We start from the raw sequence: 27567 nt of genomic DNA, 5'->3' as shown, positions 1-27567 counted from the left end.
CCCTGACCTCAACCCCATTGAACACCTTTGGGATTAATTGAAACGTTGACTGCGAGACAAGCCTAATCGCCCAACATGAGTGCCCGACCTCACTAATGCTCTTGTGGCAAGTCCCCGCAGCAATGTTCCAACATCTAGTGGAAAGCCTTCCCAGAAGAGTGGAGGCTGTTGTAGCTGCTATGGGGGGGCCAACTCCCTATTAATGACCATGAATTTGGAATGAGATATTCGACGAGCAGGTGTCCACATACTTTTGGTCATGTAGTGTATATGGTATCTGTGCCAGCAATGGAAAGGGGATAAACTGTTTATATAAGCACTATTCTACCCTATTTTCTCAGATATTACATTTCACGTATTGTATTAATCTCAAAATAATTACTCCTAACATGACATTGATTCAAGAGTTTGACAACGGTCTTTAGGGATTCAATTCAAACAAACCTGGGGGCCTTTTCTGTTCAATTAATCTAGGTGTTCAAATGCTCATGTGCTTTGCTAGTATAGTGTTATTTTCCTACAGTAGATTTTGGATTAGTCAAACGGCAGTTTGTATAGCTACTGCACAATAGTTGAGCCTTGAACAGCTTGGATGACAAGTAGGTTTGAGCTTAAAACAGTAACACACAAATGCTATAATGAAATAAATATGTTTAATATTAAATCAGTATGATACATTTGAAAAAAAATATTTTCTTATATAAGTTTTACAGATTCAGGTTGCCTGGCAGGTTGTGTCTGGGCCTGTATGGCCAGCAGCTGCACAGTCATACCCTATCATCACGTGGCCTTCTCAAGTGATGAACAACTTCTCTTTGGAGAACCCTCCTCAGACGTCACCTTCACAAAGAAAGATGGATGTTCCTCTCTGGGGCCACTATTTCACTTCATTAATGTGTTAAACATGGTACAGTTCGTTATATTAACTTACGCTTACTGTTCTCAGCAGCCCTAATCGATCATCTCTAGATGCTGCCGGGAGAGAAAAAGGAGAGTCCGATGTCAATTCACTTGCAATACTTGTAAAGCCAGTGGTGTTGGTCGTTGTACTTAAAATATCAATTATCTAAAGCCCATTTGAAATAATACTAGTGAAGGGCTTGGTCATAATGTTGGTTTAGCATTCTGCCTGTCTTACAAACACGTGCATAATTCTAAGTTCAAAAGAGAGCAGGGACACCCCACATAATCACCCTGAGGGTGACTGTAAGCCCTTATTCACCTCTACGATGAGCTGCATGTCTCAGACAGGGAACACTGTCCAGTCTTGGAAGCTCTGAGACGGTCCGCTTCATTTCAGAATGCTCACTTGGCACGATCAACAGTTTGGTGGTGTTTGCTGTGCCCAGTACCTATACCGAGTTGAGTTAAAACAAAATAAATTAACACTTTCCCCATCTGAATGAAGAGGTAAAAACAATAGAAAGACATACAATAGAGCAACTTATCTGAGGATGTCGGACATTTTTACCATGACACTGTTGCACTGACAATGTCTCCAGCAGGTGGCACTATGTCCCAGTCAGTGAATGTCAAGTTGACTAGTGTAGCCACAGTATGAGAAGGTGACATCTGAGTTGTATAGTAACCTGGTGAGTAGTCCTGCTGATGAGAGCTGGGGCGTTGTAGGAGCACTGGGACGCCAGGTCATCACAACTCCCATAGATCACCACCACGTCCTCCATGGTGCCGTCGTACACGTCAAACTTCCTGTTCACCTCCACGTCTACCAGATAGGCCCGGGCCAGATGAGAACAAATCCTGTGGTAACTCCAGCCCTGTGAGGGAAAAGGATTTTGTTCAGATGATTTTGGAACTGTCTAACAATACCGTCTGTTGTCCACTGGTTCTACAGAATGCTAAGTAACGCAACTCACACTCTCAATCTGTGCTGCGATTATGGCCATTTTCTTTGTTGTTTAACTTTACAGGCATGCTACAGTGGATGTGTAACTTGCAGAGTGTGAGACTCCCATTTATTTCAATGAAACCTGGGTGTAAGCAGTTTGGCTCTTTACTACATATTGCACCATAGAGCGCTAAGTTGGTAGAACCTGATAGATAATGTGCTCCATGAAGGTGCTGGTGCTGATTTTCACTGCCAGGGAGCGCCAGATCATATACTCCAGAGACGGGAACTCGGGGAAAACATCAAACGCCTCAAACAGGGATTCGATAGCAATGAAGCAGGTCTGGGGAGAAACCATGGACAAACAATCAGGAAAAAGACGGGGAAAAAATGGCAGATAAGGTTTGTCTAACAATTGTCTCCATGGTTACGTGGAACAGTTGGAGAAGAGGCCTTATGGCTAGTTTATCAACCTCAGTGACATTTTTGCACTCAATTACCTATGCCGTGAAAGATCACACCCTTGTCTGACATAGCTATTATCAGACAGCGGAGTGGATATTCAGTTACTTCTCCAAAAACTGCATCAGATGCAGGGCCATTCTGGAAAGAGCCTTGATAATATTGACCACTTTGTCCATACTATTCTCGTTACAGTTGTACTGATCTGACCTTTGAGATTGAATAAGGTTCTCAAACACTTGTCTTCACTGACATATGTAGGCCATTTCATGCGAACAAAGTTTAGTAAATGAACTGTAGAGAGACCTGAGTGGCTGTCTCACAGGTGACCGTCATCTCCATAGACTGCTGGGTGAGACAGTTGAGTTCTCCCATGATGGCCCCGCAGCTCCTGTAGTCTGTCAGTCTGGTCTTCTCCTTGGGCCACTTGCCTCCAAGGTTTGGGCTTCCTCCAGTCATCTGCGATACAGTACGGTTCGGAGATTCACATCCATACAATATAAGGTTATGATCACAGAGCGCCAATCAAGTGATTTTGGGCTTGTTCGATGATTAGGGGAGATTACGTTATAAGACCAGCATTGGATATAAATGACCTCATAAATAATACAAATAGCATCGACATAAGAGATCATTTCAAGGTACAGCTTCCATTTCAACAACCGGAAACCCTTCCATGTAAAGTATAAAGTAAAAACACAAGCTGGGGATGTGTACATTTTATTACGCCTCTTGAAGATGCATCAACCAGCGTCATCAATGTGACCCTGGTCTACCTCATAGGTAACAAAGCATTTGCTTTTATGCCCATCGTGCTGCTCCATGACTCACAGAGTCATAGAGCTTATTACACACTCCGTCTTCATACAATGTGAAAAGGACCTGTGACGTTGGTAAATTCAAACCATTCTAGGATAAGGAGATCAAACAAACAAAAAAACGTAGCAAAAGACAATTTGTTAATACAGTAATTGCGGAAGTTCAGCTTTACAGCGTGATTGAAATTTCAAAGGCAATGTTCCCTTCCCTCGGCGCGGGTGTCTTAGGTCTTAGCCCAGTTCCCCGCATGTCCTTTTTGCCTGGGTTGTGCCCGACTGGCTCCATCCGCTTTCCCCGTTAGTCACGGCTACGGCCACATGGCGCACCTATGGGCGGGTGAGTCGGCCGCGGTAACCGCTGCATATGTCGTTTCCATCGGAAAATTCCCTTTAAATTTCTATCGCGGAATCTGTAGAGCTTCAGTGTTATAGATTGAATAGAGCCCTAAGTAACAAAGGGATGTTTGTGCTTTTAACATTTTACGACCTTGCTAATTACAAAAATAATTTTGAATAAAATACTGGACTACAATACAGCCCTCCTTCTACTACTTAGAGATTGTTGTTGCACTCAATATTTCCATTTGAGACTTCCCTTTCTAGTTTGTTTTCTACTATCCTTAATAAAGCTTCAACAAACAAAGTGTCTCTGAAGGTACTTTGGCTTACTGTATCTACCGAATGAGAAATACGATATAAAGAAAATGTAGGAAACGTGTTCATCAATGTTTCTGAATATTGTTTAATATCAGGTCCTGAAACCAATGCCTTATACTGCATTAAAAACATGAATGGGACAATGACTTAAAAAAAATAAAGTCCAGTTTTGTATTCAGAGGCAAAGAAACAAGAATTGATATAGAAAATGAGATGATTTTGAAGAACTGTGTAAGATCACAAGGTAAGTAAAGGTGTCTGTACAAAGAGAGCGCTATTATCCCCTGCCTTTCAAAATGACCCATAATTGCACTGTCACACTGTAATGTGTTGAAATAGCTTACATTGTGTTCCATTTTAAGGTGACCAAAATGACAAGTGATTAAGTGTAATTTCCAAATATTAATAGCATTGACTGTATACTTGATGTTGTGTTCTACAGAGTTACAATGTGACGGAGAGAGGTAATTCGTTCGTGGTGAAGATTGGGAAAGAAACTACTGGTGAGTAGTAGGCAGATGAATATCAGCCAGTCATTATTTTGTTTGCTATGAAAATAATGTGTCATGCCAAAGACATTCATTCCCAACTATTACGTCTAGCAGTGATGTTTCAAGTTTGTGGTTTTTGTGTCTGATCATATTACAAATGAAAACCGCTTGATCCAAAAACGGGAATGCATTTTCAGAACAGTAACCACTGATTAACACAACTTCAGCTCAGTAGTATGTTATCCCTTTTACTATTTGTGTATATCAGTACATACCTTAACCAGGCCAGAGACAATCAAGTGTATTCCTTGAGGGTCATCATTTTCTTGTATGATGGTGTCTCCAAAGTCAAAGAAAAGAAGCTTGGCCACTGTCTGAAATAACACAATAAATAGAATAATAAATTGCTTGAAAGAAACATTGGTATAATACAGAAAATAAAAAAGATTGTCATTCTAAGGCAAGGGTCTGGGAGATGTGTTGCTCTACCTTGATGAACTGAATCTGGGTGCTGTCTTTGTTCAGCCAAGGCAAATTCTGCAGAAGCTCCTCTGCTGTTGCTGCTGGGATTGTTGGTGGAAATTTGATCAATTTCTTCATTTTTATTTCAATCATCTGCCAAAGGGAAAAATGTAACATTCATTAATTTAATTTGTCAATAATAAAACTAACTCTCTGTATAGTCCGAGGTAACAATATATGTATATATTTGAGGAAATTCATTAGAGGCATTGTAAATGGCAGGAGGAGCAAACTGAAAGCACCTTCTCCAGCTTTGATGCTTCTATGTCATCTAAGAGCCCCCCGGACACGAGTGTATGGATGGCGTCTCTCTCACTGTTCAGCACGGCTCGTATGGCCTGTCTGGTCTTCACCGAGATGGCAATCTCAGGATGGTCTCTCTGCAGCAAGCCTGAGAAAAGATCCCACACGGTGTCCTCAGTCACACTCCTGTCAGTTGTAAACTTAGCACACTGTGCGTAAGCTTGCCATCAAATAACAAAAAGAACCTGAGATGCCCTGAGGGCGACATAATTCTATTTCACAAATAGAAAATCAAGCTGTTTTACATATACTTGTAGTGTGTAATCCTGCTTTGTGTCTGTGAAGACTCCCTAAGGTCACCACAGACCTGCTCTTTCTAAATGCTAATGAAAGGTGTTATATAGTTTTCAGAAAGAAGCATCAATCTCATCCAGCAGGAGAGCATGCTGGGAATCTGAGAAAATGGCTCCATGAGGCATTATTACCTGTATCCTACTGAGCCCTTGTGTTCTCCCAGAACACATTTAGGTCCCCTACTTTGAGTCACCTATGTCCTGTTTCTGTCTTTGATGGGGTACAATGGACTGGTAGTTACATCCCATACCTTTTCTCCGAAGCCCTGCTAGCTTCCCGATACCAGGGGCCCAATCATTAGTATTTCCTGATGTGTCCCATTTCCTTTGATGGTTGTATCTAAAAAGATAGTTGCTCTAAAAGTACACAGACTTGATCCCCCAGCCTGCTCCCTTTTTCTCCCTCTCAAGTAAGTTTAGTCAGAACTTAGGTTCGTAGAATCACTACAAGCATGACTAGAACAACTTCAACTATACGTACGTTAAAATGATTGTACATCCTTAAAGCATGATTGACTAGCAGTGCATTTTCCTCCATTAACCAAGGTACACAATTAGAATATCACACATTATAAACTGGGTAGTTCAAGCCCTGAATGCTGATTGGCTGACAGCCGTGATATATCAGACGTATACCACGGGTATGAGAAGATGGAACGAGATGGATTTTGGCTGACATTCTGCACATTTTCTCATCGATTAAACATTTGATCTCAATAGTTTTCTGTTGCCAAAACTAGAATCTGTTATGAACAGAGTGGACTAAGGTTTTGTAGACTTTCGCCTTTGCAAAAGTAAAAAAAAAAATACACCATGGCATTGTTGAATACTTGTTTCTGATTGGCTTGAAGGGCATTGTAGAGCGTGCATTATTTGCCTATAATGTACTGTAGAATTCAATGGCTATAATTTATTCTTACATGTTCTATGTTTGAGCTGCTTTTGAAAACAAAAGTCGAATTGAAAACATTATTGGCATTGTTGAATTAGATTTTAATAATGGCAAGCTAGGACTGACGGTTTGGTTAGCTAAACTAGCAAGTCTGTTTGGTTACCACGGCAACTACCATAGGTATCTAGTAAACATGCTAGCTACTTGTGGATGTTGAACACATTTCTACCAGCAAATTAACACATTTCTACAGGAAAATTAACACATTTATATCGGCACATGTGTTAAATTATAGCCATGGTATAAAAGGGATAATAAACTGGGGGCTCTATGCGTTCTTTGGAAAATAATGCAACTCGGTGGAACGTCAGTTCCACTCTGCTAGTGTATAGTGGAACACACTTCACACATTGTTCATTATTTTCCATGGAACAGACAGCCCCTCGTTGGTTATCCCTTACTTACTATACCGGCCAGTCAACAGCACCAACATCAGTCCATTGAAGGATTCTGTCATTGTTTCATTGAATCATTTTTCCATCTATATCAATTTAGGGGAGGTTCAATGTAGGATACTTGACATGTAAATAGGACTGAAGGATTGTTGCTGTGAAAGATGTTGGCGAGTTAAAGCCAATTAACTATACTATATTTGTGATCCCACAGTGACCCTGGTTAAAGTGATGGCCTTTATTTAGCATGACTGATATACTGAAGATACAGATAGTGTACATGCAGTAACATTGCTTGTCTGTCTCTCCTACTCTCTTACCAATCTCCCTGACAGCTTGCTGGCAGTTTCTCTCCAGTATGCTTTTCAATTTCTGTAACACAAGATGTGGTGTGATGTACATAATCCCAACACGTTATAGGGCTATGGAGTAATTATTATTTGGCTAGATACAGCTCTGTGTTGCAAAGAAAAGCAACAAAAAAGGTAGGTACCTGCGATTTCTTTACTATGAGAGGTCTAAACATGATATCATGTTGTGAAAAGATCAACATCTGTTGTTGTATACTGTACTGTAAATGTCATTTAAAAACACCTTCGATATGCTTTTGTCATCAGAGATATGGTCAATGATCTTGCTTATGTGCTCCTCTCCGATGACATAGCCTTTCCCGATGTCATACCCAAAACTGAGCTGCTTATGGATCTGACGGTTTATGATTTCTATGAGCTTGGGAATGATGATCTGAAACATATACATTCAACAATAGATTATTAAGATTCACAGCATTGCTAAATGTAACTGGATAACCTTAGAAAAATGTACTGCAAAGCTATGTCAAATCTACACTGAGTGTACAAAATATTAGGAACACCTGCTCTTTCCATGACAAACTGGCTAGGTAAAACCAGGTGAAAGCTATGAGCCCTTATTGATGTCACCTGTTAAATCCACTTCAATCGGTGTAGATGAAGGGGAGGAGACAGGTTAAGGAAGGTTTTTTAAGCCTTAAGACATTTGAGACATGAATTGTGTATGTGTGCCATTCAGAGCGTGAATGGGCAAGACAGAATATTTAAGTGCCTTTGAACGGGGTATGGTAGTAGGCGCACCGGTTTGTGTCAAAAACTGCAACGCTGCTGGGGTTTTCACACTCAACAGTTTCTGTGTGTAGCAAGTATGGTCCACCACCCAAAGGACATCCAGCCAACTTGACACAACTGTGGGAAGCATTGGAGTCAACATGGGCCAGCATCCCTATGGAATTCTTTGCCCTGACAAATTGAGGCTGTTCTTAGGGCAAAAGGGGGGCAACTCAATATTAGGAAGGTGTTACTAATGTTTTTGTTGTTGTTTTTACACTGAGTGTATATCACTGATCATAGATTTTATGGTCCCATCAAACCATAGCATACCTTCACCAAACGAAGTGCCCTGGTAAGGCGGATCATTTTAGACACCTTCACAATTTTTATCATGTGAATATTGACAACATATGCTGTGGTTTCTAAATAATGGTCCAGGAATATGTCAACACAAGCCAAGATGATTATGAAGAGGTCAAACTGGTTCCAGTGATTGAAGATATAGGCCTTCCTCATGGCCAAAGCCTGTAGAACAAGAGGCAATGTGTCACAGAGGGTCTTAAAACCCAAATGTCTGACATTATGTGAAGGTATTGTGTATTAGATGATTTGTAGTTGACATGTATTTTAGTGTAGGCCTATGTCCTGCCTTCAGTATAGCCTCCACAAGATAGCCGCTGAAGAAGATGTAGTTGATAACACTGAGTTCTAGGTTATGTTTCTCACTGATCGCTGGGATGAACTCTAGGATGATGGGGAAGATGTTGAGGACAATCAATGCGTAGATGAAATACTCAAAGGGGAGGCTGAAGACAACCTGGTAGCACCACTTGAGCATCGCATTCCTGAAATACAACATGTTGTTGTGTACATTATGTGTCATTAGAACAGTTATATAATACCGTTATTTCACTGAGTAACCTGGTGGTCTAAATTCATTTAAAGTAAATCTCAGCTGTGCTTTCTTACCTTGATGGTTTAAGTTTATCAAGCTTGACATTGTACAGCCAGTCCTCTAGACTCCTCCGAAGAGACACAAAAACACCTTTCAGCTCCCAGTATTTCTTGACATCCTGAACACTCATGAACCTAAACAAAGACAGAAACATATGCATTGCTCTCCCAATTTTTGCAAACCTTTCTTCCCCTATATTTAAACAGTCCTCAATATATATCATATACCTGTATATGAACTCATATTTCCACTTTCTAAAAATAAACCACACACCATAGCTACAGTGCATTCGGAAAGTATTCAGACCCCTTGACTTTTTCCATATTTTGCTACGTTACAGCCTCATTCTAAAGTGGATTAAATAAAAAATGGTCCTCATCAATCTACACACATAACGACAAAACCATAACGACAAAACTAATTTACATAAGTATTCAGATCCTTTGCTATGAAACTCGAAATTGAGCTCAGGTGCATCCTGTTTCCATTGATCATCCTTGAGACGTTTCTACAACTTGATTGGAGTCCACCTGTGGTAAATTCAATTGATTGGACATGATTTGGAAAGGCACACTCCTGTCTATATAAGGTTCCATGTCAGAGCAAAAACCAAGCCATGAGGTCGAAGGAATTGTTCGTAGAGCTCCGAGACAGGATTGTGTCGAGGCACAGATCTGGGAAAGGGTACCAAAACATGTCTGCAGCATTGAAGGTTACCAAGAACACAGTGGCCTCCATCATTCTTAAATGGAAGAAGTTTGGAACCACGAAGACTCTTCCTAGAGCTGGCCGCCCAGGGGAGAAGGGCCTCGGTCAGGAAGGTGAGCTTCAGAGTTTCTCTGTGGACATTGGAGAACCTCCCAGAAGGACAACTCCGCAGCACTCCACCAATCAGGCCTTTATGGTAGTGGCCAGACGGAGGCCACTCCTCAGTAAAAGACACATGACAGCCCACTTGGAGTTTGCCAAAAGGCACCTAAAGGACTCTCAGACTATGAGAAACAAAATTCTCTGGTCTGATGAAACCAAGATTGAACTCTTTGGCCTGAATGCCAAGCATCACGTCTGAAGGAAACCTGACACCATCCCTACTGTGTAGCATGGTGGTGGCAGCATCATGCTGTGAGGATGATTCTCAGAGGCAGGGACTGGGAGACTAGTCAGGATCAAGGGAAAGATGAACCAGGGATGCAAACTGGTGAAGGCCCAAAAAAAAAGTGACACTTTTTTCTCTCTCACTGAAACATGCAAATAAATCCCTGCTAGGGGGGAATGCAGGTTTTAACTAATTAAAAAACAAATAATATGATCTACATGATCAGTCTCTGTGTGTAAAATAAAAAGTGGTTAATGTGAACCTAACTCACAGCTAAAAAAGGTAAGGAAAGCAATCCAATGTCATTTGTTGCCTAGACTTTACTGCAAATGACACTCAAGTCTTGAGAAAAAACAATACACTAATATTGCAGTTAGCCATGACAGCCTTTATAATAGAATGCTTGTGACCACACACATCTAAATATCGCACTTGGGGGAAAAAATCTTAAAGTAGAAATAGAATGAAACAAACAGGCATTCTATTTTTGCTCTATTATAGTGGCCACTTTGTAAGGCTACAAAAATAACGTTCACTGAGTAAAAAAATGTAATAATCTCCCCTCATTCACACAAGTGTTACTGTCAAGTTCCACACAACAAAAGCAATACCTTTGGGCTACACTGCATGTTATTATATTGTACACTTTCTGCCTGTGGACATCTGTTCTACAATGTTCCAGCAGAGCATAATACCCTTTGTTGACATAATTGATCTCTTTCAGGCAGAGAGTACACCTGGCATACCCCTTTTTATCCACTGTATTGAAAGAGGGAAAGTGTGTGGCATTTCTTTCACCTCTATTGGCATCCAGCATAAGCCAGGCCCAGCTCCAGCTACACTTGATACCTGAATCCACTTGTTTAACCTCTATGGGATCGGTGTTGAGCTAACATAGGCTAATGTGATTAGCATGAGGTTGTAAGTAACAACAACAACAAAAATCCCAGGACATAGACATATCTGATATGGGCAGAAAGCTTAAATTCATGTTAATCTAACCGCACTGTCCAATTTACAGTAGCTATTACAGTGAAAGAATACCATGCTATTGTTTGAGGAGAGTGCACAACTAATAAACCAATTAGGCACATTTGGGCAGTCTTGATACAACATTTTTAACATATATGCAATGGTTCATTGGATCAGTCTAAAGCTTTGCACATACACTGCTGCCATCTAGTGGCCAAAATCTAAATTGCGCCTGGGCTAGAATAATACATTATGGCTGTTCTCTTGCATTTCAAAGATGATGGTAAAAAAAATAAAAAAATTAAAAACATGTTTTTTTTCTTTGTATTATCTTTTACCAGATCTAATGTGTTATATTCTCCTACATTAATTTCACATTTCCACAAACTTCAAAATGTGTTTCCTTTCAAATGGTATCAAGAATATGCATATCCTTGCTTCAGGTCCTGAGCTACAGGCAGGTAGATTTGGGTATGTCATTTTAGGCAAAAACATTTTTTAAAAAGGGTCGGATCCTCCAACAAGTAAAGCCTCTTTTTCATGTAATTCTCTCATTCTGAAAATTAACCACATACTGTAGAATTCGATCCAGCTACTATAGTAAGATATTTAACACTGCTAACAATACTTGTTCCACCACACTTTCTCCCTCACCTCAAACTTTCCAAATGCCAGTTGTTTTTCAGTTACAGCTCATGAAGTACACTTCATCACCTTCTCACCCCCATCTCAGTGGTCAGGCTTCTCACCTACCTCTTCGTTATCGTTCAAGTACGCACTGCTGTAACTGGAAAACTGCCTTTGCACCCTACTGCTGTCTTTCCAGAGCGAGCGCTGATTCTGTAACTAGCAAACTGGTTGTCTTTTCTCTCTTCAGTCGCGTGCTGCATTCTGTTGTTATGTGAATGATTGGCTGAGCCTTGGATACAGCCAGTATTGCTCCAAACGCGCATCACTCGTTCGCTTACAGCCAGTAGTGCTCCAAGTGACCCCCCCCAAACTTTTCTCATCGAACCTACACGATTCACGTAGGTCACCTTTTTTGGATTCAAAACGGCGAATTTTGCCGAAAGGTGACTAGTTTGCATCCCTGATGAACGGAGAAAAGTACAGAGAGATCCTTGATGAAAACCTGCTCCAGAGCGCTCAGGACCTCAGACTGGGGCGAAGGTTCATCTTCCAACAGGACAACGACCCTAAGCACACAGCCAAGACAACGCAGGAGTGGCTTCGGGACAAGTCTCTGAATGTCCTTGAGTGGCCCAGCCAGAGCTCGGACTTGAACCCGATCTAACATCTCTGGAGAGACCTGAAAGTAGCTGTACAGCGATGCTCCCCATCCAACCTGACAGAGCTTGAGAGGATCTGCAGAGAAGAATGGGAGAAACTCCTCAAATACAGGTGTGCCAAGCTTGTAGCATCATACCCAAGAAGACTCAAGGCTGTAATCGCTGCCAAAGGTGCTTCAACAAAGTACTGAGTAAAGGGTCTGAAAAATACTACATTTACATAAGTTAAGTTTTTACATTTTTATAAATTTGAAACAATTTCTAAAAACCTGTTTTTGCTTTATCATTATGGGGTATTGTATGTAGTTTGATGAGAGAAAAAAAAATATTTAATACATTTTAGAATAAGGCTGTAACGAAACAAAATGTGAACAGTCAAGTTGTCTGAATACTTTCCGAATGCACTGTATACTCAAACTTAATGGTTAAATATATTTTATTTGTTTAAGTAAATACATATATATAAAGTTTGGACACACTTACTCATTCAAGGGTTTTTCTTTATTTTTAATATTTTCTACATTGTAGAATAATAGTGAAGACATTAAAACTATGAAATAACATATAGAATCATGTAGTAACCAAAAAAGTGTATTTTAGATGTTAGATTCTTCAAAGTAGCCACCCTTGACTTGGCTTTGCACACTCTTGGCATTCTTTCAACCAGCTTCATGAGGTAGTCACCTGGAATGCATTTCAATTAACTTGGCTTTGCACACTCTTGGCATTCTCTCAACCAGCTTCAAGGGGTAGTCACCTGGAATGCATTTCAATTAACAGGTGTGCCTTGTTCAAAGTTAATTTGTGGAATTTCTTTCCTTCTTAATGCATTTGAGCCAATGAGTTGTGTTGTGACAAGGTAGGGGTGGTATACAGAAGATAACCCTATTTGTTAAAAGACCAAGTCCATATTATGGCAAGAGCAGCTCAAATAAGCAAAGAGAAACGACAGTCCATCATTACTTTAAGACATGAAGGTCAGTCAATGCGGAACATTTCAAGAACTTTTAAAGTTTCTTCAAGTGCAGTCGCAAAAACCATCAAGCGCTATGATGAAACTGGCTCTCATGAAGACCGCCACAGGAATGGATGACCCAGAGTTACCTCTGCTGCAGAGGATAAGTTCATTAGAGTTACCAGCTTCAGAAATTGCAGCCCAAATAAATGCTTCACAGAGTTCAAGTAACAGACACATCTCAACATCAACTGTTCAGAGGAGACTGCGTGAATCAGACCTTTTTCTGCAAAGAAACCACTACTAAAGGACACCAATAAGAAGAAGAGACTTGCTTGGGCCAAGAAACACGAGCAATGGACATTAGACCAGTGAACATTTGTGAGACGCGGTGTGGGTGAATGGATGATCTCCACATGTGTATTTCACACCGTAAAGCATGGAGGAGGAGGTGTTATGGTGTGGGGTTGCTTTGCTGGTGACTTTGCTGTGTCACCAGCAAGGCACACTTAACCAGCATGGCTACCACAGCATTCTGCAGCGATACACCATCCCATCTGGTTTGGGCTAAGTGGGACCATTACTTGTTTTTCAACAGGACAATGACCCAACACACCTCCAGGCTGTGTAAGGGCTATTTTACCAAGAAGGACAATGATGGAGTGCTGCATCAGATGACCTGGCCTCTACAAATACCCGACCTCAACCAAATTGAGATGGTTTGGGATGAGTCGGACCGCAGAGTGAAGGAAAAGCAAGTGCTCCGCATATGTGGGAACTCCTTCAAGACTGTTGGAAAAGCATTCCAGATGAAGCTGGTTTAGAGAATGCCAAGAGTGTGCAAAGCTGTCATCAAGGCAAAGGGTGGCTTTTTGAAGAATCTCAAATATAAATATATTTGGATTTTTTTAACACTTTTTTGGTTACTACATGATTCCATGTGTTATTTCATAGTTTTGATGTCTTCACTATTATTCTACAATGTAGAAAATAGTCAAAATAACAAAAAACCCTTGAATGAGTAGGTGTTCTAAAACGTTTGACTGGTAGTGTCAATACTTTTTTTTAATGCACTTTGAGATTCTTGTATAATGAAAATCGCTTTACAAATGGAATAAATTATTGTATGTTTTTCAGCATCAGACCTGCCTAATTCTCACTTGAAACAGTTTGGTGTTTAATAAACTAAATTACACATTCTCTTAACATCTGACTCCATAGTAATCTGTACTTGCAATTTCTAACGTTAGTCTAGTTAGCTAACAATTCACATTTAGATATGATAATTTATCAAAAAGTAGTTTGGAAGTAACTAACATTACTAAGTTAGTGAACTAGCTGAACTTTAGTTAGCTAGCTAAGTAAACTAATGTTACCAATATATATCTTAATGGTAGCTTTTATCACAGTCAAAGATTATCTATTATATTGGCAAAATAGTCAGGTGACCACTCTAACAATGGAAATTCATGTCCTCAAAGATGGAAGGCAGGCGAGATCAGGTGGGACCATTCTAGCCAATGAAAAGGCAGATACGCGTGTGAACAACAGGCACAACTAAGTCATTTTTCTTAAAGTTGCCCGGAAAGCCACATGCATCCACTTATAGCAGTGTCATTATTTGTAACAGCATAAACATTATGAGACTTCTATTAGATTAAATAAGCCTCATGTTATTCGACACTCTCTCATAGACCTCCATACAAAAAAATCCCCACTTGGTCTGCTTATCTCATGTGAACAGATTTTGGCCGTTTTTATTTATTTTTGTTTTAATTTTAAAAACCTTATTTTGTTTTGTCATTATGGGGTATTGTGTGTAGATTGATGAGGGGGAAAAAACTATTTAATCCACTTTAGAATCTGAATAATAGTTTGAATACTTTCCAAATGCACTGTACATTACTTGGCCTATTAACATTGCCATAGGCCAATAAACCTCTAGGATTATGACATGAACAATAATAGAATCCTGACCCAGATCAAATATTTAAGGGGTGCTTAATCTAAGTACATAATAAGGTGCAATCACTGAGGTTAGAGTCTTCCAAGTGGTGCCCCCTTTTCCAAAGGGTGCCACACACTTCCACAATAACTATAAAAACAATGGAAGATGCTCATCAATCATAGCCTCCATTAATTCTAGCCAAATGTCCTTGTTGTAAGCAGTATAGCTCGATCAGCTCATTCAAAAAAAGAACAGTATCTAACGGATCAGTATTTCTCACAGGTAATGATGTCATCAGCTGCTGTCTTGGCTCAACGTATGCGATTATAAACACATAAACCCGGACTGAACCAAGTGGTCCTATATCGTTTTGAGTGAGGTCAACGAGAGCAGCACTTACTTTCCCTTGTGGTCTGTCATGTTCTCAGCTGTATTGATCAGGGTCCTAGCTGCCTCTCGGTTCAGCATTCCAGCGCTGTACTGCTTCCAGTAGCTTGTCTGGTAGGAAACCAACAGTTTCCAGTTTAGGCACCATTCATTCTGGACTCTTAATGATTCATCTGTCAACTTCATGCTAAACCCATTACATTCACCAAAGTCAATAGTTCCTTCCCTGTGGGATAAAAAGTTAATTATATTCTTATGGGTCATCCTAACCAAATTGCAGAAGTGTATCGACAAGGCTACAACTAAGTGAGGAAAAGCAGAGGTACAGGCTGTGATTAAAGAAACAAAAACAACCTCTAATGTAATATCCTATCAAACACATTGATTTGACATATTTGGAAAGAACAGAACATTCGACCTCATGCTCTTTTTAGGTGAGCATTGCTTCCATGTGTTATACATTGAACAGGCTGAAGCGAGCGATTAGGCCCATCTCTGTACGCAAGGTCAGGGTGACTATGGTGAACACTGTGGTCAGGAGGTTCCAGTGGGGTGAACCATACCTTCTGAGCCTTCAGGATGCGCATGCGAGCCTCCTCCATCATGTCCTCCAGCTCCTGTGGTGACGGTGCATAGGGAATGTCCCTGTCACAGTCTGGGCACTTAGTCATCCTGGCTGTGGGAGAGAACTCTTCAATGCTAACCTGGAAGAAAGGGCACAGGCAAAGACATATATTTTCACTCATATGTAAAAGTAGACTATAGATATACTGATATGTGTGTTTACACAGTAACAGAGTGCCAAATGACTACAGATGATATGTATGTCGTCTTGTTTCAAATCGGTTACTTCTTCATGTCAAAGAAGACAGAAAGAGACACACAATACCTTTTCATTGGGTGTTTTATAGGGGTCCTCTATGAGGACTCTCTGCTCTGCCATTTCCCAGTTAGCATCTGCTAAAAACCTGTCAATCTTCAACAAACTGAAAGTGTTCTGCGAGCTCTCCCGCACCCGCTGCACCGCACTATACATGGCCATGCGCCTGGGCACAGACACATCATACAGGCCTGGGAACACAAGATACATTATATAGGCCTGGGCACAGACACATCATACAGGCCTGGGAACACAAGATACATTATATAGGCCTGGGCACAGACACATCATACAGGCCTGGGAACACAAGATACATTATATAGGCCTGGGCACAGACACATCATACAGGCCTGGGAACACAAGATACATTATATAGGCCTGGGCACAGACACATCATACAGGCCTGGGAACACAAGATACATTATATAGGCCTGGGCACAGACACATCATACAGGCCTGGGAACACAAGACACATTGTCAGAGAGAGACAACCTCTTGCTGCCTAGGTGCTCCTAAGTGCAGTTTAGTTGGCCTCGCACACATAAAGAGCAATAGTAATGGCGCCTTTTTGTAGGCACTGACTCCGCCATGGTTCGTTGGACAAAGCCTACGAGGAAAATGAATGGTGTTTTTTGGCAGAACCAGAGGTAACTTATTTCCGGATTTGAGGACTACAAGCTGGCGAGCTCTATTGTGAACAACCTGTCAAGGAAGAGAAACTACTTGACACAGTATACCTCACCTAATAGTCTAAGGAACCAAGTCATCGATGATGCATTGATAAGAAGTGTTAGGACCACCATTCCAGAAGACAGGACCAAAATCTGTAACAGAGATGATATTCAACTGTCAAGATTGCAATTACATTAACCGAGGCCACAAGACACTGCTATCATCATGGTAGCCTGCTAAAGGGGTAGAAAGTAGCAAATACAAAAAAATCCCTACCTTTTCTCTCACTTGCTCTTCGTCCAAATCGTCTGATTGAAAAGCCATGAGTGTAAGACTTAGACAAAAGGCCCCTTTGGTCCCTCCCCAGACACAGACTGCTGCCCACCGCCAGCTGAAGCCATAGCCAGTGCGTACCAGGAAGGGTGACAGTGCAATAACAGTCACAAGTCTGTAATAGAGAAAGAAGAGTCCAAAACCAAACTGATACATAACATTAGTACATGGTAGAAAAACTGGTTAAATGCCTGATGTAAGCTCATTAAAACAGTGATGTTCTTTACCTTATGATGTACATAGCAAAGTAGAGCACTACAATGTTGAAAAAATCGTTGACGCCCACATGTTGAAATGCTCTGGCTACCACAATACCAACAATGAAGAAAATTAAGGTGTTGGCCAAATAGGTCAGCATCTCCCAGAACCTATAGAAAAATGTAAATGTTGTCTTTAGAAACTATTTTAAATTCAGAAAACACCACAGGAAGTGGATTTAATTATCTAGACTCACCGTAAAAGAAACACTTCAATTTCTGGGCTGAAGTTGACAGTGTCCAAGAGAAGCCCCATAATGAGGACAGCTATGACCCCAGACATGCCTAGCCATTCAGCTAAATGACATGAAAATGTTACATAAAACATTCATTTAATCAAATGATATTTATTTAAAGATGCAATAACCATACATTTCTTGCTATTGAACAAACCAAATGACGTCATTTCTAGAAGGACGTAAACCAAAAAATCCCTTACCGAAGTAAAATGTGATGTACGTCATTGCCAGGCTGATGGTTATTTCAATCAGTCCATCGTTGAAGATGTAGGACAGCCAAAACATAATGATCTTAGACATGATGAACCCTAAAAGAGGGCTCCCGAACACTTTCAATATCAGCTTGATGGTGAAAGTTGTTGCTGTGGGATGAAAACATTCACATGATTACAGAATATTCCTTCTTTGTACCCAAAATGGATACAACTGTAATTTGACAGATACTGTACATTGTACCTTCAAAATGACTAAGATCAGTGGCAAGGTCTTTGAATGCATCAAATGTAATGATAGAGGCGCCATCACTGAACAATGACTCTCCCTCTATCAGAAGTATGAGGGGTTTGGCTGTTCCTGTAGAGAGGGACATAGTGAGTTCCTACCAGGACAGCGGATATCATTAAATTGCATTATTCTGCAGAAAGATGTGTATTCTTACCGAGACTGCGTAACAAAGCCGTTGATATGAAAGGGTCAATGGTGCTTACAATGGCTCCAAACATCATGCCAACATACCAGTCCCAGTTGTAAGCATACACTTTCACAACTAGCAATGCAATCATAGAAGAACTGAGCAAAAATCCAGGTATTGCCAGCAGTAGTACCTGTTTTAACACAAAGTTTAAATAATCTGTTTATGTTATTTCTTTAGTCATTTCTAGTGACGTATTTTAGTGTTGTTAAACGTATGTTTCTTTTAACCACCATAAGGCTATTCACAAAATGAATTGTATTGCAACCTGTTCATAATAACAGTGCAGGGAAGACCTCACCTGTATTAAAGATTTCCAAAAGATGTGGGATTCGATTTCGAAGGCACTACTGAATATCAACACTGGCATAAACGTGTGAATCAACAGTTTGGGGCTGATGTGTGCAATCTCCTTTGTGTAATAACTGACCTGGAGAGCAATACAAATCCGTATCAGCAAAGGTATCATCATTCTGTTAATCATATGGCCTATGTTTAACATCAGAATTTGGTGATGTAGCCAGTCCATAGAGGAAGGACCATATAGGGGCCTTATGGCAGAACATCAAAAATAATAAAACAACTTTCCTCAACAGCATATTTTAGACTTTTAGATTGGATAAATAATTGGATAAATATGATACAGATGAAGTCGGAAGTTTACATACACTTAGGTTGGAGTCATTAAAACTTGTTTTTCAACCACTCCACAAATTTCTTGTTAACAAACTATAGTTTTGGCAAGTCAGTTAGGACATCTACTTTGTGCATGACACAAGTAATTTTTCCAACAAATGTTTACAGACAGATTATTTCACTGTATCACAATTCCAGTGGGTCAGAAGTTTACATACACTAACTTGACTGTGCCTTTAAACAGCTTGGAAAAATCCAGAAAATAATGTCATGGCTTTAGAAGCTTCTGATAGGCTAATTGACATCATTTGAGTCAATTGGAGGTGTACCTGTGTATGTATTTCAAGGCCTTACTTCAAATTCAGTGCCTCTTTGCTTGACTTCATGGGAAAATCAAAAGAAATCCGCCAAGACCTCAGGAAAAAAAAGTCTGCTTCATCCTTGGGAGCAATTTCCAAACGCCTGTTCTCATCTGTACAAATAATAGTACGCAAATATAAACACCATGGGACCACACAGCCTTCATACCGCTCAGGAAGGAGACACGTTCTGTCTCCTAGAGATGAACGTACTTTGGTGTGAAAAGTGCAAATCAATTTCAGAACAGCAGCAAAGGACCTTGTGAAGATGCCAGACTACATTTTCCAACTGCACATGGGGACAAAGATCGTACTTTTTGGAGAAATGTCCTCTGGTCTGATGAAACAAAAATAGAACTGTTTGGCCATAAAGACCATCATTATGTTTGGAGGAAAAAGGGGGAGGCTTGCAAGCCAAAGAACACTATCCCAACCGTGAAGCACGGGGATGGCAGCATCATGTTGTGGGGGTGCTTTGCTGCAAGAGGGACTGGTGCACGTCACAAAATAGATGGCATCATGAGGCAGGAAAATGATGTGGATATATTGAAGCAACATCTCAAGACATCAGTCAGGAAGTTAAAGCTTGGTCGCAAATGGGTCTTCCAAATGGACAATGACCGCAAGCATACTTCCAAAGTTGTGGCAAAATGGCTTAAGGACAACAAAGCTAAGGTATTGGAGTGGTCATCACAAAGCCCTGACCTCAATCCTATAGAATATTTGTGGGCAGAACTGGAAAAGTGTGTACGAGCAAGGAGACCTACAAACCTGACTCAGTTACACCAGCTTTGTCAGGAGGAATGGACCAAAATTCACCCAACTTATTGTGGGAAGCTTGTGGAAGGCTACCCAAAACGTTTGACCCAAGTTAAACAATTTAAAGGCAATGCTACCAAATACTAATTGAGTGTATGTAAATGTGATGAAAGAAATAAAAGCTAAAAAAAAAAAACATTCTCTCTACTATTATTCTGACATTTCACATTCTTAAAATAAAGTGGTGATCCTAACTGACCTAAGACAGGGAATCTTTACTACGATTTAATGTCAGGAATTGTGAAAAACTGAGTTTAAATGTATTTGGCTAAGGTGTATGTAAACTTCCAACTTCAAGTGTATGTCCATACCTCTGGATACTGGAAACTGAGTGTTCCTAGTAACATCCCACAAAGGGCTAATAGTACAGTATATGGCAGCTTCAGAGTCTGCAAGAGGGTTCTGACAACAGCTGTAGAAACCAGAGGAAAAACATTTTTTCATGTTTGTGAGGGATTTCGGATCATCTGGGTAACACAGGGGTAATTGTAGGGGTAGTGTATAATTGTACGGCACTGACATGGTTTGCAATTATATATTGCATTTAGTTTTGGGTTGTGCACAAGAAGTGACTAGTGTATACGGTCTAGCTAGTTAGCTAACTTTACCTCCAAAGAGACATGCTCCAAACACAGTGAGTATGATCCCTGGTTGACTCTGGTCACTTAAAATAATCCAGGGCATGAGGCTGGTGTCATTATCAGACGTCATATTGCTGATTTCTGAATTGGATTCGGTGTGTAGGAAAGCCATTTTTGCATGCAGATAGGCTGTGAGGGAGGAACAGGAAAAAGGTTATTGCACCCATCGGTGACAACGGGCGGGCATTGTCAGCGGGCTCGGACGGGTTAGAAATCACACTAGCTAACATTAAAGATACACAGGCAGGTCAAACTGTTCGAAAGACATCAGGCTTCTTTTGGATATCTGGTGGTTAGACAAAATAGGTCTGGCTAGCAGTGTTGGGGAAGCTACTCTGAAAATAGGCCTATAGTTTTCCAAGCTACCTGGTACTTTACAATAAAACAAGTTAAGATACACTAAAGCTACCCTCAAGAAAAATATAGCTTACTGAACTGAAGTTACTTTGAATACATCCAAACTACTTCCTGAAAAGTATCATATGTACCGTGTAAATCTGAAAAGAACAGTCATTTAGTCTATTAAACACTTCTCTCATATTTATTTATTTTTGTACAAAAAAAGCAGTATGTAGTACAGTAGCTAGCTACACCACTACATGGCAAAAAAAGTAATTAACTAGGTTACTGAAAACATTACTTAGATTTGAATTTAGTTCAACTACTCAGTGTTGGGGAGTAGTGAACTACATGAAGCTTATTCAACTAGCTAGTAATTTAACTACATTTTGCAGTAGCTTGGCGGTTGTTCAACAAGCTAAATTCAAATATTGGTAGCTAGTGTTTTCAGTAGTTAACTAGCTAGTTAATTAGCTAGCTAGCTAACTTACTTACTTGTTTGCCATGTAGGGGGGTAGCTAGTAAGCTAACTAGAACTGGAACTACATTGCTACCCACTGGGCACAGATGTCAATTCAACGTCTATTCCACATTGGTTCAACGTCATTTCACTTCAAAGATGTGGAAAAAAAACATTGATTCAACCAGTGGGTAAACAAAATATAGGTGAAGTAGACAGATATAGCCATAGGCAGATATGGTTGTCACGTCCTGACCAGCAGTGGGTGTTGTTGTGTAGTTTTGGTCAGGACGTGGCAGAGTATGTCTGTGTTTGTGTGTTCTGGGTGTTGTATTTCTATGTGGGTCTGTGTGGCTCCCGATCAGGGACAGCTGGTGATCGTTGTTCCTGATTGGGAATCATATAATTAGGAGTATGTTTGTCACTTGGGTTTGTGGGTGGTTGTGCTAACACTGCTAGTCTTTTTGTATGTATAGCCTGTTGGCCTGTCTGAAGTCATTCGTGTTTATTGTTTTTTTCGTGTATTCTTTACATTAAAAGATGAGTATCCACATCCCGCTTGCATTTTGGTCTCACTCTGACTTCGAGATATCTTCAGATGAAGGAGAAGATTTTGACAATGGTTATATAAGCAAAGTTAATGGTTGTATATATTTGCTTTGTTTAAGTAAATATATATAGTACCAGTCAAAAGTTTGGACACACCTACTCATTCCAGGGTTTTTCTTTATTTTTACTATTATATACATTGTAGAATAATAGTGAAGACATCAAAAAATATTAAATAACACATATGGAATCATGTGGTAACCAAAAGTGCTAAACATATCAGAATATCTTTTATATTTGAGATTCTTCAAAATAGCCACCCTTTGCCTTGATGACAGCTTTGCACACTCTTGGCATTCTCTCAACCAGCTTCATGCGGTAGTCACTTGGAATGCATTTCAATTAACAGGTCTGCCTTGTTAGAAAATAATTTGTCGAATTTCTTTCCTTCTTAATGCGTTTGAGCCAATCAGTTTTGTTGTGACATGGTAATGGTTGCATACAGAAGATAGCCCTATTTGGTAAAAGACCAAGTCCATATTATGGCAAGAACAGCTCAAATAAGCAAAGAGACATTACTTAGAGACATGAAGATCAGTCACTGCAGGAAAAAAAATAATAATAATAATAAAAAAAAACATAAAGCGCTATGATAAAACTGGCTCTCATGAAGACTGCCACAGGAAAGGACCAGAGTTACCTCTGCTGCAGATGATAAGTTCTCTCTACTACCGCATGGCAAGCGGTACCAGAGCGCCAAGTCTAGGACAAAAATGCTTCTCAACAGCTTTTACTCCCAAGCCATAAGACTCCTGAACAGGTAATCAAATGGCTACCCAGACTATTTGCATCGTCCCGCCCCACAAACCCCTCATTTACGCTGCTGCTACTAGTCTGTTTATCATATATGCAAAATCACTTTAACTATACATTCATGTACATACTACCTCAATTAGCCCGACTAACCAGTGCCTGTGTATAGCCTCGCTACTGTTATTTTTCACTGTCTTTTTACTGTTGTTTTTTTTATTTCTTTACTTATCTATTGTTCACCTAATACCAATTTTTTACTTAAAAAATGCACTGTTGGTTGGGGCCTGTAAGTAAGCATTTCACTCTAAGGTCTACACCTGTGGTGTTTCGGAGCACGTGACAAATACATTTTCATTTGATTTGATTAGTAATGAGCTTTGAGGGCACTATGATGTTGAATGCTGAGCTGTAGTCAATGAATAGCATTCTCACATAGGTGTTCCTTTTGTCCAGGTGGGAAACGGCAGTGTGGAGTGCAATAGAGATTGCATCATATGTGGATCTGTTGGGGCGGTATGCAAACTGGAGTGGTTGTAGGGTTTCTGGGATAATGGTGTTGATGTGAGCCATGACCAGCCTTTCAAAGCACTTCATGGCTACAGACGTAAGTGCTACGGGTCGGTAGTCATTTAGGCAGGTTACCTTAGTGTTCTCGGGCACAGTGACTATGGTGTTCTACTTGAAACATGTTGGTATTACAGACTCAGACAGGGAGAGGTTGAAAATGTCAGTGAAGACACTTGCCAGTTGGTCAGCGCATGCTCGGAGTACACGTCCTGGTAATCCGTCTGGCCCTGCGGCCTTGTGAATGTTGACCTGTTTGAAGGTCTTACTCGCATCGGTTGCGGAGAGCGTGATCACACAGTCGTCTGGAACAGCTAATGCTCTCATGCATGTTTCAGTGTTACTTGCCTCGAAGGGAGCATAGAAGTTATTTAGCTCGGCTGGTAGGCTTGTGTCACTGGGCAGCTCTCGGCTGTGCTTCCCTTTGTAGTCTGCTCCTTGAGAGCAGCAGCTCTACCCTTTAGCTCAGCGCGGATGTTGCCTGTAATCCATGGCTTCTGGTTGGGTATGTACGTAAGGTAACCGTGGGGACGACGTCATCGATGCAATTATTGATGAAGCCAGTAACTGATGTGGTGTACTCCTCAATGCCATCGGAATATCTATTATATTGGCAAGAAATTCAACAATGAAAATTCATGCCCTCAAAGATGGAAGGCAGACGAGAGGAGGCGAGATCAGATAGGACCATTCTAGGCAACGAAAGGGCAGATACGCATGTGAACAACAGGCACAACTAAGTCATTTTTCTCAAAGTTGCCCGGAAAGCCGAATGCATCCACTTATAGCAGTGTCATTATTTGTAACAGCATAAACATTATGAGACTTCTATTAGATTAAATAAGCCTCATGTTATTGGAAACTCTCTCATAGACCACCATACAAAAAAATCCCCACTTGGCCTCCCGTGTGGCGCAGCAATCTAAGGCACTGCAGTGCTTGAGGCGTCACTACAGATCCGGGTTCGATCCCGGGCTGTGTCGTAACCGTCCGCAACCGGGAGATCCATGAGGCGGGGCACAATTGGCCCAGCGTCGTCCAGGTTAGGGGAAGGTTTGGCTGGCCAGGATGTCCTTGTCCCATCGCACTCTAGCGACTCCTATGGCGGGCCGGGCGCATGCACGCTGACACAGTCGCCAGTTGTACGGTGTTTCCTCCAAACACATTTGTGCGGCTGGCTTCCAGGTTTAGCGAGCGGTGTGTCAAGAAGTAGTGCGGCTTGGCAGAGTCATGTTTCGGAGGACGCATGGCTCTCGACCTTCGCCTTTCCCGAGTCTGTACTCGAGTTGCAGCGATGGGACAAGACTGTAACTACCAATTGGGTAGAAAATGGGGTAAAAATGTAGAAAAAATATTAGAATAATAAAAATGTAAATCCCCACTTGGTCTGCTTATCTCATGCGAACAGATTTTGGCTGGAGTACTGTAAATACTCTCGCTTTGCCTCTTCCTCTCTGGTGCAGCTTAACTTCTTCCAGTGTAAAGTAATTGGTATCTTGTAACATTACTTTGAACTAGCTAGCTAGCTATATTTTCAGAGTACCCACTGGGCACAAACTGGTTGACTCGACGTTGTTTCAACGTAATTTCTCACCATATTGTAACATGGATTATGTCATCATGGTTACCAAATTTCAAAATAGACAAACCTTGTATAAAATACGTTGAATACCTTAAAAACAATGTCAGATCTACAACGTTGTATACTACAAGAAAATAAAACCCTGGTCTCCCATCCAGGGTTTTAACCAAGTCCAGCTAACCAATGTGCTATCATGAGATTGTTGAGAGATCTCCACTTAAAAACTAAAACGATTCACTGTTGCTGTCGAAGTCATTCCAAAGAGTAGGTTTAACAGAGCAAATGAAATGTGACCATACTTTATCAAACATATATCATCAATGATGCTATTTTTATAGTATTTGCAAAGTCATCAACATCTATTGTTTCAATTCAACACAGAATTAAACTAAAAATAGACAATACAACAGGGCTAGGTTTTCAAGCTCTGGTTGATTTCAAATGTAATAATATTTAGTGATATTGAATTGGGTTTGGTTGTCAACGCAACCAAATAACAACATTTGAAGGAGATGTATCTTCTGTTTGGATTGTTCCATCTGTGCCACTGACTTAGTCTGGCTTTAATTCCAGTTTGCCTACAAATTAATAATTTATATTTTGGATTCAAGTTAAAGTCTAATTTAAAGTTTGATTTGATTTAGTACTATTCTTTAAGTTAGATTTTTGATTGAGACGTGAATCCAACATATCAAGGAAACATAAAGGAAACAGCAGAGGGCGCACCCCCCTATCCACATCGATGAGACCACAGTGGAGAAGGTGGAAAGCTTCAAGTTCCTTGGTGTACACATCACTGACTAACTGAAATGGTCCACCCACACAGACAGTGTGGTGAAGAAGGCACAACAGCGCCTCATCAACCTCAGGAGGCTGAAGAAATCTGTCTTGGCACCTAAAACCCTCACAAACTTTTACAGATGCACAATTGAGGGCATCCTGTCAGGCTGTATCACTGCCCGGTACGGCAACTGCACCGCCCGCAACCACAGGGGCTCTCCAGAGAGTGGTGCAGTCTGCCCAATGCATTACCGGGAGCAAACTACCTGCCCTCCAGGACACCTACAGCAACCGATGTCACAGGAAGGCCAAAAAGATCAGACTGTTAAATACTGTTAAATAGCTATCACTAGCACATTAGAGGCTGCTGCCCTATATACATAGACTTGGAATCACTGGCCACTTTAATAATGTTTACAAATGTTGCATTACTCATCTCATATGTATTTACTGTATTCTATCCTATTCTACTGTATCTTAGTCTATGCCGCTCTGACATTGTTCGCCCAAATGTTGATATATTCTTAATTTCATTCCTTTACTTTAGATGTGCATGTATTGTTGTGAAATTGTTAGATATTACAGTTAGATATTACTGCACTGTTAGAGGTAGAACCACAAGCATTTCGCTACACAACAATAGCATCTGCTAAACATATGTATGTGACAAATAAAATGTGATTAATTTGTAGACAAACTGGAATTAAAGCAAGCCAAGTCTGTGGCACAGATGGTACTATTCAAGCACTAGATGAAGCACATCCTTCAAAATGTTGACATTTGGTTGTGGATAGATATTTGGGTAATGTTAACAACTAAACAAAAATCAGACATTGTTTTTGCATTGGAATTTGGTTGTGCTTTAGGTGGTTGAAAGCATAGTGATAACACATTGGAATTGGAAATTCAACTAACTTTTGGCTGACTTTTTGAGTGGGTGAATATAGGTTGTAATCTCATTGATGACAATGTCTCAACCAAATATTACCCAATTATCCACGTTGAAATGACGTGGTGTGCCCACTGCCCAGTGGGTAGCTTCCTCAATACTGACTACCGCCAAGCTACTAAAAATGTAGCTAGCTAGCTAATTACAGAAATTACTAACGTTAGCTAGTTGAACTACATGTAACGTTAAGTAGCTAACTTTAGATCACTAGCTACTACACGACACTGCTGGTTAGCTTGCGTGGCAACGAAGCCAGAAACTAGCCAACCACTGCAGCAGTTAGCTAGTTAGCTACAGTAGCTAGGAAACACTTTTACGAGATCGAGCCCCTTTCCTACTGCGCTGATCAACGGCTTCTGTGGGCAAATTAAGTTAGCTATGTTAGCTTAGTTAGCAAGCTAAAAACACTACTCAAATAAACTTACCTCATGGATTTATTTTGGCATTTGAGACAACGTTTTTTCTCTCCAAGTTCATCCAAATTTCTGAGAGACCAGTGTAAAAGTTTCAATTTAACGTTGCTAGGCTAGAACGATGTTTCGATCTTTACGCTCACGTGACGTCATCGTACGACAATC

General features: G+C 40.6%; 1 protein-coding gene across 1 annotated transcript; it reads right to left on the bottom strand.

The window, feature by feature from the left end:
- Positions 1-727: 727 nt before the first annotated feature.
- Positions 728-27552, bottom strand: LOC106560965 (sperm-specific sodium:proton exchanger). The gene is made up of 28 exons (XM_014124454.3): positions 27415-27552; positions 20921-21082; positions 20624-20724; positions 18800-18928; positions 18466-18631; positions 18264-18380; positions 18008-18169; positions 17766-17865; positions 17539-17679; positions 17255-17426; positions 17049-17130; positions 16316-16497; positions 15990-16130; positions 15440-15537; positions 8794-8913; positions 8474-8669; positions 8155-8349; positions 7334-7483; positions 7060-7111; positions 5042-5190; positions 4767-4892; positions 4553-4651; positions 2618-2770; positions 2055-2192; positions 1590-1778; positions 1223-1352; positions 932-972; positions 728-840 (listed from the first exon to the last, which is right to left on the bottom strand). Exons 2-28 carry the CDS (start codon positions 21063-21065, stop codon positions 781-783), a joined length of 3534 nt encoding a protein of 1177 aa, XP_013979929.1. The 5' UTR covers positions 21066-21082; positions 27415-27552; the 3' UTR covers positions 728-780.
- Between the last annotated feature and the right edge of the window lie 15 nt (positions 27553-27567).

This window comes from Salmo salar, chromosome 10 (assembly GCF_965601325.2).
Source record: "Salmo salar chromosome 10, fSalSal1, whole genome shotgun sequence".
Classification (NCBI taxonomy): domain Eukaryota; kingdom Metazoa; phylum Chordata; class Actinopteri; order Salmoniformes; family Salmonidae; genus Salmo; species Salmo salar.
This window is presented reverse-complemented; position numbering and strand designations above follow the sequence as displayed.

Coding starts and splice junctions, on each gene's coding strand:
- LOC106560965 (XM_014124454.3), bottom strand. CDS start 21,065: ATGGCTTTCCTACACACCGAATCCAATTCAGAAATCAGCAATATGACG. Junction 18,170..18,263: donor TGATCTTAGTCATTTTGAAG/GTACAATGTACA, acceptor TTCATCCCACAG/CAACAACTTTCACCATCAAG. Junction 8,350..8,473: donor TTGTGGAGGCTATACTGAAG/GCAGGACATAGG, acceptor CTTGTTCTACAG/GCTTTGGCCATGAGGAAGGC.